Source organism: Pempheris klunzingeri, chromosome 24 (genome assembly GCF_042242105.1).
Source record: "Pempheris klunzingeri isolate RE-2024b chromosome 24, fPemKlu1.hap1, whole genome shotgun sequence".
NCBI classification, from domain to species: domain Eukaryota; kingdom Metazoa; phylum Chordata; class Actinopteri; order Acropomatiformes; family Pempheridae; genus Pempheris; species Pempheris klunzingeri.
This window is the reverse complement of record NC_092035.1, coordinates 4,627,428-4,643,334: the sequence shown is the minus strand read 5'-3', so window position 1 is coordinate 4,643,334 and position 15,907 is coordinate 4,627,428. Positions and strand designations below refer to the sequence as shown.

The following is a 15,907-nucleotide window of genomic DNA, read 5'->3' as shown; positions in this document are numbered from 1 at the left end:
ATTCCCAAAATGTAGAACTATTCTTTTAAATCAGCAATTTTACATCCTTCTATAAAATATACAGCATATAGCAAGTTAACTATTTGCTACAGTATTTTTGTACAACAATAAAAAATAAAAAAAACTCCCGTCACATTTGGATAATCCATCTTTCCATACAGACAAAGCTACACATGTAGCCTCTAAATGCTGAAAGAAGCTTGACAAGTAAACAGATTGAACTCGTGAGGATCTGCCGACCTTGAGAGTGATACAGACATTATTAAGAGGTCTTAGGCTCAGGATACAACAAGTGTACCGCATATAAAGACCTCTACTGCTCCATCTAAATAGCTTGTGACAAAGTGTGGAAAATGTCTTTGTTCTGGTATTAAGTCGAGGATAGGAGAGGTGAGGGTGAAATAGGATAGAGGAGAGGAGAGGAGAGGAGAGGAGAGAAGAGGAGAGGAGAGGAGAGCAGGGGAGAGGAGAGGAGAGCATCTTATGACTGAGGAAGATGAATGATGGAGAGGAGGATGAGATTGGAGCAAAGAGGAGAATAGCAGGGCATGGAGGATGGGGGGAGGAGAAGAGAGGAGTATAATCCCAACGACTGGAGCCGTGTTGCACTCGCTGGGGAGGGGAACTCTGTCTCTCTTTAACTGGATTTGGGTGAGCTGCTGTTTATCGGCGTATGAGTCGCCAAGCGCTCCCTCTCAGCTGTCAAAACCATCCTAATCTAATCAGGAGACATTTCAGCCATTTGCTTTCAACACGGCAGAGTGCAGAGTGCATATTGGTCATGTTTGTGTGTCCGTGTGTGTGTGTGGGTTCATGGATAGAGGGGGTCGGCGACAACAGTAGTTTTACACCAGGGTTAGCAGCTTGTGGCAGGATTTGGGGAGTCTGTGCTCCGGATGTGGGGACCCCATTGTGTGCGGCAGGCTGGCTAATCTTCATTACCGCACACAATGACGGGGCAAGAGAATGGGGCCTTGGCTGGAAAAGGCACGGCGAAACAAAAGAGCGGCGAGCGGCAAAAGAGAAAGAGAGAGGGGAGGAGGGCCGAAAATAACAGAGGGGAGAGGAGAGAGGGGAGAGATAAAGGGAACAGTGAAGCGGAAAAACTCTGCTTCCTCCTCATACAGTGCCAGTCAGAAAGGGCCGTTCTGTACCCGAATCACGTCCACAAACCGTGAAGTGCAACTGTGGCGCCGTGCCTACGCTGATAAGAGCCAAAATGGCTCATTCTTACAAGCTTCTCGACGGCTGAATAAAAAGCCCCCTCTGTTTTTACCCAGTCCCCTCGTCTGTGTTTACCTGGCTTTCGCCGCGAAGGTGTTGTGTCACACTTAGCTTGTGTTAGGGGGCACAGTTTCTGGCTTTGCCACTCACAACAACACCAAACCTCAGGGTCAGCTAAGAAGCAAAGGGGGGGGGAGTGTGCGCGTGTAGTGAGCAAGCGGCAAGAAACAAGCAGCAAAAGCAGGTCAGTGGCACAGTCTCGCAAGGCCAAGGTGGATTAGCTCAGGGTCACAGACGTGGTGTGTGTGTGTTTGGAGGGAATCTGTGCAGTTACGCAAGCGTGTGTACATCCCAGTGACTTTATGTGTAGTCGAGACCGTGCAAACAGGAGGTGGGGCACTGTCGTTCCGTCTTTATTCCCACAGCAATGCTTTCAAAACAAACCTGAGCGACAAAGATTAGCCCAAGCCGCTTAAAATATTGAAAGACGTCTCTTCGCTGCTGCTACTGCTGTGGGCTGTCCTCCAAGAGATAGGGTGAGAGAGCGTGCGTGAGTTTAGGTTTGGACGAGGATGGGCGGAGGCAGCACGGCAGGCTGAACCTGTTCACCCCCCCCCCACCCCCCGTGCCGAACGGCTGGCTTTTCAGCGGGAAGCGTAAGCGGAGTGCGAGGACTTTTCACCCCAATTTCATCCTGACAATGTACAGCTGCTCTGCGGAGAGGGGAAGAGAGCAGTTAGATGCGCAATGAAAGGTGTTAGGAACTCATTGACTTTGGCCTTTAGCTCTATATGTGTGCTGCTGTGTGTGTGTGTGTGCGTTTGCTTTGACTGCTGTCCCACAAGAAGGGGATTCAGTTTGAAGAAGCGGGTGATTACAGGGCAAAAGGGTAAAACCCAGAGTAAGAGCTGCGTTAAGATTCGGGGTTAAAGCTCAAAGGCTGGCAAATGAACGTGCTTCAAATTAATAGGAGTTCGTGACAGTTACAGTGAAACACGTGCAACGTGAGAACACACGCACATACACAAGACACACCAGCTGCTCCACTGAACAGTCGAGAGAAAACGGCCACTTTTCTTTCTCGTTGCAGGTATGAACACACACACATAAACCCAATAAACTCTGTCTTTGGAGCTCTCTCTCTCTCTCTCTCTCTCTCTCTCTCTCTCTCTCGCTTATACACACATACACACACATACACCAATGAAAATTATTGATGTGCTCTCTTATAAAACAGTGGCTGCTCCCTGAAGTATTCCTGGCAACATCAGAGGCTGAAAATAGCTGCCGACCCAAATAACTTTCCCCGCCGGAACGACGAAGGAGCCAGACCACAGCCACCGGCGACTGGCTTTACTAATTGGCATCATTTTACAATGAAATAATATCTGGGGCAAAAGACTGAATAACACATAGCAGTAAACTGGTGAGCGGGAGGATGTGCCGCCTAGCCACACCAATGCTTGCATAGGCGAGCGGGGGAGTGATTTGAGGGAGGGAAGGTTCAGGAGAGGACGGGGATGCCTTCGTTCTTGTTAGCATAAGCTATCAAATTCTCTTCCCTGAAAATACGCAAGGGGGATTGGATAGTGAAACATTTATGTGACACCATCAGTTTAGTTAAAAGATGGGAGGGAAAAAAACATCTACAGCAGGGTTCTTCCTGTAAATGCTTTTAATTCACAAGCTGGTATTTGTTAAGATTTGTAACACAAATCCCCAGATGGGTAGTTTGTTCTTTACTTTGTTAAAAAAAAAAACCCTGGAGGACTCCACTCTGAGATGATACAGCAAACACACATTTGGCTGAAGGATGACAGCACACACATGCAAAAAACAAAACAGATGATGTGAATCTCTGCCGTCATTAATCCATACGAAAAAGTCATTTTGTCCATTAGTAACTCCCTAAAGTCTAAATTTCAGGAAATGTAAACTTATTTCCAATGTGATTTGCATTGCCACATTATTTTACATGCAATGAGTCATTCTTTTTGGTTTTGTAACATTCTTAAACAAGTTGATTTATAAAGGCAAGCAAGTTAAAATATTCCTCCTGCACTGGCAGATTTTACGCCCAGATGACCATCTTTTTACCTCCAAAGATCAGGAACAGAAACAAACAATTTCTTCATGCAGAGTGGTTCGAAATGGCTCATTGTTTGCCCGAAGCCCTGTGCTTATGTCGGCCCGCAGGATGCCACCCAAGCTCCCAGTTTAGACCAAAATATCCCCAATCCTGTAAGACACATCCCGCGAACTGCTCACACACACTCACATGCATGTACAGCACATACAGGAAAAGAGAGAGGGAGGAAGGCATAAACACAGATGTCTTTTGGCAGCGCAAATCTTAATTAGCGCCAGGAGATTCATCTAATCAAAGGGTTGCCAGCCCATCATTAAGGCTAAAACACACACTGCTCTCCTCACATACCAGAACAGAACAATGGGAAACAGAGGTACGCTGTCACGCTGATGAATGGCTCTTCCCACAGGTCTCATTAAATCACAGAAGGGCACTTCCCAGGCCGTTCGAAGAGTTAAGCAGGGTGCAAAATCTTCTCACCCTCTCTGTCTGTCTACTTTGACACTCATACAGCCTTTTTTTTTTGCAAGGCTGCACGTCAAAATAATATGTTTCTTGGTGAAAAATTGCGCTTTCAGGCTTTGACTTGTAGGCTAATCCCAGTTCAAGCTGAATCTGCCTGGTTTTGAGGATACACATCGTATCTTATTCAGACAACTTATCCCCGCAGGGGTTTGGAATGACTGAAACTACATGACATACTCAGTTGGCTGGAGATACCCGTGTCTTTAGGGTAATTTGGGACCCAGTTTAATCTTCCAGTGAATTTAGCATCATCTGCTGACAATGAAAAACCTCCTGTCGGTTTCTGACCGCCCATCTGAGGCCTCACCCCCGGTCCTCACCAGCTTAAACCAAAAGAACTAGTAATTCATTATATTTTGTGAAACAAGACCAGGTCCATCCAATTAACTCTATCCAAGGCTGGATTTAAAAGTGAGCAAAGTCCGCAAGAAGCCCACGGCCGCAGACCTCAAGGGTACGAAAAAACTCTGCAAACTTAAGGTGGGTCCTGCTTTATAAACTTGTGTTATTTTGTCTCATAGAGGTCCTTTTTAAAAGTCTACTTTTAATACTTAATTAGTTAACATTAGTTGATATTGTGCTCAGAAAGTACTTATTCCTACATACATTTGTGTTTAACACTAACACATACGAAAAACGTGTAACAATCCACCAGCATTTCATAGGGCATCTCATCGAGCAGCATGTAAACAGGCTGAAAGCAGTGGAAAAAAAGGAAAGAAATGGCAGAGGAACAATGTCAAAGGATAAAAAAAGAGAAGGATGAGACAGAAGTACACAGAGATGAATGTAGGAAAGAAGAAAAACGGGATGAGGAGTCTTTGGAGGAGACAGAGGCAGGGAGGCAGGGAGGGAGGGAGACACTGACGGAGGGGAAAAGTCCCGGTGCACTGGCCAACCAGGCAGACAGCTTCGAAGCAGCAAGCCATTGCAGGTGGAAAAACACCACTGGCTTTGCATGTTGGACAACCACAGCTGAGTGTTGAGGCTGACATGCAAAGGACACACACACACGTGACTGCATAGACACTCACAAAGACACACAAACCTGCTGTCGCTTACATAACACAGCTAAAAGTGAAGCAGACACTCCTCCTCAAAGCCGATAACTGGCATTGTTGTGTCTTTACTGGACTCTGTGACACCCTGAACGGAACCTCCAGCTAAGATTACATCCTTTTCAAAGACTTTTAAGAACAGCACCCTCTCCTAAAAAGTCAACAAGGCCTGGATCGGGGACTCAGCTGTGATCTTCGCTAATGACTGTCTTGCTTTATAAACTGTCCAGCCGATTTCAAAGCGCCACGCGTCCTTGCGGCTGTCACCACCAAGAGCGTAGGGCAGTGATTGATGACCGGCTTCGGATGACAACAACAAGCAGCGGTGTTTACTCAGGGCAAATTGCCCTTGTCTCTCTCTCCACCTTCCATCTCTTTCTCCCCCGTTACTCTCGCTCAATCTTTGGAGAGAGACAGTCCACATGGCTGGATCCTCGCTTTCTGGATGGCTACGAGTCCCTCAGGGTGGGATTAGCCTCCCAGACTGACAGCTAAACAAACAAATAGGCCAAAGCTGGTCTTCCTGCTTGCCAAGGCTGCCTAGCAACAGGTAGGCAGTAAGATGGGATGAAATGCCTGGTATGTCGCAGCCAGTGATGGCTATAAAATGCCTGGACTTAATGTGCGGCCATTATTAAAGCCAGTGGATTTCAAAATGTGTGAGCAGGCTGGATGATTAAATACATTGTGGTCCAAGTAGGAAGATAGGAAGTAACCAAGGCAACCAGTTACATACATAAGGTCCTTTTGCATCGACTGATACATTGCTATTATTTTACACACTATTGAGAAAAAACCTCACTAAAGGAAACGATACAAACTATTTGCCGACAGGTACATGGCCACATTAGCGACAACGACAAATGACTTTATCGTTTACCTCTACAGTTTACCTTTACAGCAGCCGGCGCTCTTTGATAAAGCCCATAAAGAACACAGTCAGATACTGTATTGGCACTTCAGAACCAGCTAGCGGTAAAATCTGAACAAATGTTCTCATTAATAGATACTTGCACATCCACAAATGTGCATAGCTGGTGACAGCAAGTAGTTTAAACAGCCAGACGACACGACACGAGTTGTGTTTAATGGCCAAATATGAGAGTGTGTCTGTATTGTATTTCCCAGAGCATCAAACTATTGCTTTAAGTATATCATTTAAAAGATGATACGTCAAACAGATGCTCATTTCTGTCTCTGTCTCAGTCTGTGTGTATTACAGACTGATTCACCATCATCTCGTCCTTTCGTGTTGAGAAACTTTATTGAAAAAAACTCGAGTGGCCTGAAATTTGCGTCACGATAGATGCAAACACTTCTGATGCCACGATTCGACCAGCAGCTTCTCACCATTTATTTGTGTCACGCTCTGTGTAAAAGAGCCTTTATTCAGCATTGTGCCAAATTTTGATTGCATAACTCTCCTGAGTTCAACTTTCTGCGGAGAGACTGACTTTAAATAGGGGTTAGAGCAGGGCAAATCAAACAAGGCAGCTGTGACTTCGTCTTCTCAGAATTTGTCAAAGAGAAACAGAGCAAGAGAGAGTCATGAGATAAAGCGAGAGAGAGAGAGAGAGAGAGACAGCGGGAGAGAGAATTGTTGGTGATTCCAAAGCATAAAACGAGTGCCTGAGACTTCTCTTCCTCCTCTTCCTTTCTCTTTTCTCCCTGCGGTTGCCAAGCCGGATGGCAGCAGCGAAGCATGTCGGATCACTGTAAGGTGCTGTAACGGCTTCCCGATTTCGCCTCAAATGATGTGAAAGTCATTGCCAAGCCATGTGTGCTGGTGTGAGGCGAAAAAAATGACTGGCTCCTCTTCTCACTGTTAATCAAACCTGGGGTGGCAGAGCGTTTTGCAGACGGAAGGCATACATAAAGATGTGCTTGTTCACCACACTCCCCTTCCTCCCGCCTTGCTGCCTCTTTCTTCTAAGCCACCTCCCCTGCCTCGCACCCCTCTCGCCTTCTATCTCTGACGGGCCCGGTCACCGGAGCGTCAGACAAATGAATACTTCCTCGGCCGTCCTCTCTTTCATCAGCACTTCCAACCTTTTCATCAACGCCCATAAAGCAGTAGCAGGCACCTATCACTGGCAATCGCCTCTCAGCTGCCTGAGTGATGAGACAGAGGTGGCAGAGTTCACTAAGCGCTCTTATGGCAGAATGGATGTTACTAGGTCAGGAGGTCGCTCGCACATCTCATTACACAACATACACAAACCTGTGCACCTGCATGTGCGGGTGTGTGCATACATCCAAAATCACGCCCTGGTCCCAAGAGAATATCCCGGAAAAATAAGGTAAAATAACAACATTTTAGACCTGCACATACAAACAACCCTGTGCACCTGTTTCAGTTCCCCCCTTTAAACAGACATGCATCTTTTCTAAGAATCAATGCATTGAGTAATAACCTTGTGGCTAAAAACACTTAGAAGCATCCAGCAGAGATGCCGCATTGTGCACCGGAGCACAAAGACTTCCTTTCATGCCTCGGTGCGTCACGGGCCAGGCCATGTCAAATAGATTCTACGTGGCATCCATCTTCAAGATCTTCTGACTGCTATCGGGTTAGAGGCGAGCAAAACAAGGCTGCGAGAAATCAATTTCATTTCTGACATCATGGGGTAGCACGGGCTCGTCAGAATACTTTCAGGGTGACTGGAAATTAACTGTGGCTATATGAGACTCGTGATTTGTGTATTACATGAATGAAACAAACTATTAGGAGTGTCTCTGCTGTCCTGTCCTGAGATACTGCAGCGCCACTTTTCTACCTTCCATCACATTTAAAGAGGCTTTGTGCAAACGGGACCAGACGTCAGTTAAACTAAAAGGGAATTAACTAAATTTTGGAGAGTGTCCAAACTTGATTTCAGGAATTCCACATCTCATGCTTACAGTTGATGTGACATTTTAATAAAACCACAGGCGTGGAACAAAAACACTACCAGGAGCTCTTTTGAGACAAATAAGATTAAGTCCCAGTCTGTCCTTCCTCCTCCTGCTCGCAGCATACTGAACTGTGCCTGTTACAAGATTGATTTAATTCTAATTTGCATAAAATTACATCAAATAGCAGCAGGTAAAAGGTCACAGAGAAGATATGAGGTTTTTTTTTTAACTGGTTGGTGTGTTTTAGCTTCCTTCCTGGACAGGAAACGCATGAGTCTGACATCTAAACTCTTTCATTCTCATTGCTGGTGCTCTGCAAAGCAAAGGAAAGCGACTTGGGAAGCATTGTTACTTGGCGGCAACTGTGTTGCAACAGATCGGAGCAGTGTACGGCGTGGGGGGAAAACGCACAAGTCCTGAGCTTACACAACAGCCCTGCAGAGATCAAAAATCCATAGTGTGCTAATTCTATAAGAGGAAAGCTGGAAAAAAAAGAGGGGGAGAAGGAGAGAATAGAGGAACAAGGATGGAGGATGGAGGAAGACAGACAGGAAGGAGGGGGCCAGTTGGCTGCGCTCCCCGGCGTGCCTGCTGTGTGTGAGAAAGCAGCTGTGGCCTACTGAGGATTACATAACATACTGAGACACATACACATCGGCATGCACGTACGCAGACAGACGCACGGCAGTTTATAGATGCATATGGATATGGACAGTTCCTCTGCAGATCCCCTGCTTTTGTCTTTTGTGGCCACTTCTTACTACTTCTTTTTTTTCTGCCATTATCATGATGTCTCTGGAGGCTGAGAGAGGGGTCACCATGCCGACGACTATCTCTGGCCCTGACCACAGCTTTAACAAGCCCAGTAAGAGGCAATACTTCCCTCAGAGGCCTCCTCCAAAATAACTCCATTTATCTGTGTCCCTCCTTCTTCCTCCTGTTCCTCGGGACACCATGCGTCTGTGCTCTCTTCTTCTGTGACCGTCTTTCTGCGTATGTACGTCGCTCCTGGGGGGGGGGGGTTTGAGCCCACCGGACTGTGAAATGTGAAACCCTACAGCGGGGAGAATGTGTGTGCTCGGCAACTTCCTCCACCTCTATGCTGCCGCACCACCGCACCCCCCTCCCACCCACCCAGACGGTGCTGCTGCTGCCTGGAAATGTGCGTGTGATCGAGTCGCGAGCAATATGTGGATGTGAGTGGATGCAACTGAGCACACGGGCCTCCACATTTAGAAACACCAAAGCCATGTGCAATCTGTCCACATCCACATATTGAAGCCCATAATGCACTGAGCTGCAACATACAGACATTTCACTTGGGTAGGCATCAGGCACTCAGTCTACACATGTGTGCACGTGTGTGTGTGTGTGTGTGTGTGTGTGTGTGTGTGTGTGTTAATGCCCTTAGGGATAATTTATATGTTGGAGGGTATGGAGTGTGTCCTGAGGTCAATGACAGACAACCATTTGTGGTGTCCTGTTACGTCCTACCCATCAGGGTCAAGTGCTGTGGATGAGGGCACGTCATCAACGGGGGCTGTGGGCAGTTGAAAAATCATCGCATCAGCCTGAAAATTCAATCCAGGTGTTTTGTCTTTTATATTCTAGCATCTGGATGCACCTAATATGCCGACATGTTTGACAGTGAAGCCAAATGAGGCTACATTTAGAGCGAATGCCAGTTTACAAAAGAGCACAACAAGCACTGGAAATTGCAGCCAAGGTAAAAAACAAAACAAATAATGGTATAAAGATGCAAAATAACACATGTGCACTTTGCGCTGAGGAGAACTGGCTTCTACATATCATGAATGAGTAAGTTATGACCAGCTCTGCTTGTTCCAAATCCAGCTCAACTCTGCTGTTTGTTCCAACCAACTGTACTGGGATTTGGAAGCCAGACAGCGCAGTTCAGTTTGGCACAATTTAGTTCAATAATGGAACAAATAGCAGCCTCAAATGTGGACCTCCAAAACACTTTGCTCCTTTTCTGCTCCCCACCCCCCTATAACCGCCTGAATCATGCCTCACAGACACCAACAGGGGACACAGTCATCATTCTTGCCATAGCATCTCAGGGAGCCATTTAGGGGCCGACTACAACGGCCTCCTATCTCACCATCAGACCCCATAAAAGCATCAAATTCTAAATTGTGCCTGGAATACAGAGGGGATTGCTCAAACCACCAGTCTCAGCTGGAGACAGAGCTTTTAAGGCGAGCCACAACTCATAATTCATGTATTCGGGAGGGCTCTGTGGCATCTTCATGTTGCTACAATGAACACAAGGATCGCTTTGCCAAGAACATCTCTGCTCTGCGTGGGGGGATTCAAAGTGTGGGGCAAGTCATAATCCTTGTGCTCACAAGCTAAATAAAATCTTCTTATCTCAAATAAGGGTTGTTTTCCAAAACAACTTCTTTGATATTTACTCCAATGATTCGTAATGGGGCACAGGACTCCAAATGTTTTAAGTAAAAGCCGGCAAATTGGAAGAAAAAGTGCTTTAAACTCCATGAATAATATTTTTTTTTTCCATTTTTTGTGTGATTTCTTTAATCATGCTCCTGTTTTGATTCAGGATCATAGTAAAAAAAAGTAAATCTTTATGCTACTGAAATGGTATGACATCTCATTTTTTGAAAAGTGAGTCAACAGAATAGAGTTTATCTCTAGGACCAGATATCCAATATGTAAAAATGGCATTTTTCTCATGTGAACTAGCAGCAGGACACACACTACTCAGCTATCACATGAGAGATTGGTTAAGACAAATGAAACTAAAATCCTCTGCAGTTAAGAGACCTGATTGTTAAACTTCATGATGGTTTTCTCTAATTCCAAAATGGACGATATCTCAGGGAGAACAAGCTGCAGACACTTAAAGAAAACTGACATTCACAGTCTCCACAGACATGAGCTTTCCCAGCCTTTTGCCTACACATGCAGCTCTCTCTCTCTCTCTCTCTCTCTCTTTTCCATTTGCATTAGGTATTGATTCTGATATGCTGGCTGTGGGTGAGAAACAGGGAGAGACATGCACTGCATATGGTACACGTAGGCCCATGCAATTTAAAATCCACTGACAGTGAAGGCTGGGAGTTGGAGACTTGTTATGAAAAGATGCGTCGGTGGCGAACAGTAGGATGCCAATTAGGCTGCTTGGCCACAACGAATGGATCCGCGGTCACGCACCGGTTTCTCTCTCTCTCTCTCCATCTCCCTCTCCTCCTGTCACTCCCCCTCCCTCCCTCCCTCCCTCTCTTAGGCATGGAGCAGAGAAGTGGGGAAAAGCTGAAGCTCCTATTGCATGAACAATACCGGCATCAAATTTCCATGCAATGATTTTTTTTTTTTTTTCCCGGTCAGTCAAGTGCAGCATGGAAAGCATCATCACCAGCAGCAGCAATGCAGGTGGGCCGACGGGTGCATGGCCCTCATTTAGGCTTGGATACGGAAAAATGAGGTTGTTCATTAAAGGATGGTGCTCATGTGCATGAAGGGTGCAGCTAAATTGAGTTCCCAGGCGAGAGAAATGTTAGATTAGGCTGAGGGACCCTGACAGGTTAGTAAAAATGTGCAGGTTTTAGGCAATTTTACAGCAGAGAATGTACATTTTGAACAGTTAAAATGACACACACACACACACACACACACATACACAGAGACAGGCATGAAAATACACTTGTGACTTGTGAGTGATTTAGTGTGTGTGTGTGTGTGTGTGTGTGTGAAATATAAGAGCAGTAATGGCCGTGTTAAAGTGCCGGTGAGTCTCCTCACGCATCTATCACCATGTGGCCGCGTGGATCCCCGTGCCCCTCTCTCCATATCCACTCAACTTGGATGGAGGAAGTGCGGAAGGGCTGGACAGAAATGCAGGTGACAGTTATTCTTTCCCTGCACTGCCTTCGCACATCTTTTCAACACTGCATTTAAAGATGGTACAAAGCCAGACATGTTAGTTTATCTATTATGAATAAGAGAGGGGACTCCTCTCCTTGCAGGGGGGGGGGGGTTCACAACTCAGTAATCTTAGGGATGCAGATGTATTATTCACGACTATTTCAGTCCTATATGGGATCTGGCTCCTCATCTTCCCAAATCGCATTTGACAGCTTTATTACGCGCCGGCGTGCGTTCGCATCTTATCCACTTTGCCATCTCTGGGAAATTTGTCAGATATATGAGTGATGGAAGGCATTTCGTATCCACATTTCTCCCTGAGCACGCTCCCACGCTTTGGGGAAAAGTTGACGCCTGCATCTCGAGCGCGTGTGAAGCCACCGGCGGACTGCGTGGGTTAAAGCTCTGCAACGAGGGATGCACAGCGGCTAGAGCTGAAAGTTGACACGTACCTGCTGCCAGTTTTCCTCCAGCGAAGGCATGGCAGAGAAGTAGCCGGTGTCGTGGACGAGCTGAAGTTCCTGAAAGATACTGTGGTTCGCCAAGACATCCATGCTGACGCTCAGTGATGGAAAACAAGAATGATCCACAAGAAATATGCCTCCTTTCTTGGCTGTGTCAGACCTCTACATCCACTTCTTTCATATTAGTCCATAAGAGGAGATTAATTGGTCAGTGTAGCGGCTGGAAATGTGGCGATTAGGGTCCCTGTACCTGCGCGCATTATCGGGCTCGGTGCGTAAAAGAGACTGGAGGTGATGGACGCTCCATGCGTAACCGTGTTGCCAAACTAGACACTGATAGGGAGCCAACGGAGGGGAGTGGCTTGGTAAACGAAGGGGCGTTGTTCAGTTTGTCAATCAACTCCCCAGCTTTGCCATTTAAGGCGAATGGGCGGTTGTGGAGTTATTTGAGCGGTGGTGGAGCGTGGAGAGGCGGGGTTAGGCAGATTGAGCGGGCGGGATTGGCTCCGGAGCCACGTCACTCATGCCAAATATGGGCTCGATAGGTGAGCTATTTATGGATGGGTATATTAGATTTGGAAGAAGGTCTAAAAGGCTAGTCTGAGACGAGAAGCCGTGGTGTAAACATCATGTGCTCACAAACAGGGGCTGGAAACAGTATTGATATGTTGTTCCACAATGTAAATATTTAATTTTAATGAGAGGCAAGATGAGGCATTAGACTACAGGAAACATATATTCCTGTATAGGGACTATAATAGCTTTATAGTAAACTCATCATACTTAATGATGTTATTAATGCTGTTGCAGTGTTCCTGTGGAGGCTGCATTATTTAATATTGTGTGTATATTATATATTGTATGTGTGTTTGCTCTATACGTGGTAAAAAGATGTATAAAATGTCATCTTAAAGCAGCAACAAGAGGCTTATTATACTGGCCCATATTGATAAAAATCTGCCTCTGCACTTCCGCTGTTCTGCCCATGTGGCGTAAGTAAAGATGGGTGGAAAAAAAGTCCCCCGTGTGTGTGTGCAGAATGATAAATAAGTATCCAAATCTTCCTCGATTTGTCTTGTTTGGTGGTGTGAGTAATGCTGCTTATTCGCTCGCCCCGTGTAAGCCTTGGAAATTGTACACTTACACGCAGGCTCAATAGTATTCTCTCTCTCTGTCTCACACACACTCACAAACACACACACACTCACATAGTAGAGGTCTGTAATCTTATTACAGTGCTAGGGGAAGGCTGGCCGAGGGCCCTGGCTACGCGATTTACACATGGCATTTTGGGAGGGAGAGCTCAGCTCAGACGGACGATGAAGCTCCTACTGACATTTATCCATTTGACACAACTCACTCTGTCTCTCTTTCCTTTCCCTGCTTCTTGTATCAGCCTCTCTCCGTCTCTGGTTTTCCTTTTTTTTCCCCCCATGCCCCTCACCGTTTCTATCCATCCCTTTTAGTTCTCAGATTTCTTTCTCTCTGATATCCTTTCTCTCTGCCACTCTCCATCTATCTCTCACTCCTTCCCCATAATCCTGGACCCTGCTGGTGTTTCACAGTGTTTCCAGCAGGAGTGGATAGGCTGCAGACAGATGCACAGACGTGGCAAAAGGAAAACACATGCAAACGTCAGCAGCTGCCTTGTGCGTGGCAGAGGTCGGCGAGATGATAAAAAAACCAGAAGGAAAACAACATCTAGCAAGGCTGTGTCCTGTTTAGCCGATGTCTACATGGCTGACTGACATGTAAAATATTTAGGAGATCAAATCAGTTATTTTTATGCATTGTCTATGTGACTCTTTGGACTAGTCTACACAACAACAACAAGTGAGAGAAGACAAACGCTCCCCTATCTGAAAGCAGTTAGTATAAAACCAACTGCTCCGTGTGACAGGAGCAACCTGACGAGTCATATGATTTGTCAGCGAGCATCAAATCAAATGTAAGAGCACAAAAACCCACATAGATTAGACTGATTTTAAGCTCTGGAGTCCGAAAGTTATTATGGCTCTCAGCATAATAAAGATGGATTATGCGCTTCAGGAATTTAGACAAATACAACTTACAGTTTGTAGCAGGTTATAATTGTTACAGCAAAATTATGAATCCTGCACCATCCAAGTGAAGAAATCCTTTACAAGAGATAAAACAACCACTATAAAGTATGCCTACACAACTTTAAATATTATTATTATCACTATGAACTTTATTCCTGAGTTCTTGACACTTTATATGTTCTTATGTAGCAGCGTTATATCTGTCTTCTTTTTTTCAATTTTGTGACATAATCCTCCCATTTAAATTCATCTTCCTTTTTATTTTATTAGCCCGTCTTAAAGATCGCACTTGTTTCAAGGAAATCCCTGAAACTGGCGAAACCCCCCCCCCCTCCTGACTGCATAAAAGAAAAGCAATTATGTCACACTTATTTCACTCATCTAGCTGCTAATGTAGTTTGTTTTGCCGTGTGCCAACCCGCTGCCATCACCAGGAATTACCAAAATTGAAAGCCTCGTCTTATTGCCCATTCTCAGGCGTATACCCCCACCACCACCACCTCCTCCTCTTCCTCGGCCTGAAGCCCATGCATATCATAGATAAAAATAAGTGCTCACCATTATCCGTGGGCACACAGCGTTATATTGTGGATGCTGACATTGCTCTTACCTGGCAGTTGGTGCTTTTACTATATTAATAATGGAGCAGGCACCATCCATCATGGGGATATGAGGCTGCTAATCATGTCAGTTCCCTGCATATTCACTCCTTTCATCAAAAGAGGAGGAGAGGTAGTGGGAGAGAGGCAGAGAAAGAAAGAGGGGAAAGGAGGAGAAAGCAGGAGAGTGATAGTGAGAAGCAGGGATAAACAAAGAGAGGGGAAATGATAGAGGAAAAGAGAGGAAGAGAGGGGGAAAGAGGGAGATGGAAATGGACAATATCAATGTGCTGAACACATGACAGATGCCCTTGGCCTTTTGCTGAATGGCTTCCCTGTTGGCAGGAGTTAACCAGTGTATTTAAACAGGACAAGACGAATGGGACCTCTACTCCCCCTGCTCACTGAACCAGCCCATTTCTATTCCAACTCACAGCCTTCCCCCATGTGGGAATGCTAATATGGTTAGCTGACATTGGCAGGGTTAAAACTTCATAACAGCATTTTATTGTAATATTCACTTTACTGCAACTTTCTTATTTTTCAAACCTTGTCCTGGGAACTTCTGCTGAGCATGTAGGGAGCTTTTCTGCAATTTCCTGCTGCTTGACACGCTGTGGAAACAAACAAAAAAAAAGTCATTTAGTTTAATGCTGAGTTTTATAAGCTTGGCGTCTTTATAAAAAATGGGAAAATCTGGGATTATTTCACTGTTTCAGAAGCAGCTTTGCTTGTTTTGAGAGAACATAATATAGCTGAGAGACCAAAAACAAGTCAATTTGCATTGAAAGTAGCACCTGATGTTTGGAGCAACAAACTCCTCAGCTCTCTATCCATTAGTCTCCTGCATCCGAGGGACCTTGAGTGTCAGTGCTTTGTTTTGCTTCATTTTGCCTCATTTGGTGTAATATGACATCCACATGCCCCGATGTGTCTGAACACAACATTTACACAAAAATAGTGCATTTTCTTCCAGATCAAATTGCTTCAACAGAGAATTATGAGAACCTTTATGGTAATAGAAAATGAAGGTATTCAAATTTTCCTCCAACACCTGTCCTTGTACATGCTGTTAGCCGAC

The 15,907-nt window shown here is 45.5% G+C and overlaps 1 protein-coding gene across 2 annotated transcripts in view; it reads right to left on the bottom strand.

Annotated features, from left to right (window-relative positions):
* The window catches only part of LOC139223807 (Krueppel-like factor 7), a 31,346-nt gene extending 19,058 nt beyond the window's left edge, over positions 1–12,288 (bottom strand). For both annotated transcript variants that reach the window (XM_070855806.1, XM_070855807.1), the window contains exon 1: positions 12,153–12,288. In XM_070855806.1, the coding sequence (XP_070711907.1) occupies positions 12,153–12,254 (102 nt within the window). In that variant the 5' untranslated portion in view covers positions 12,255–12,288. The remainder of the gene's footprint in view (positions 1–12,152) is intronic.
* Positions 12,289–15,907: the final 3,619 nt, after the last annotated feature.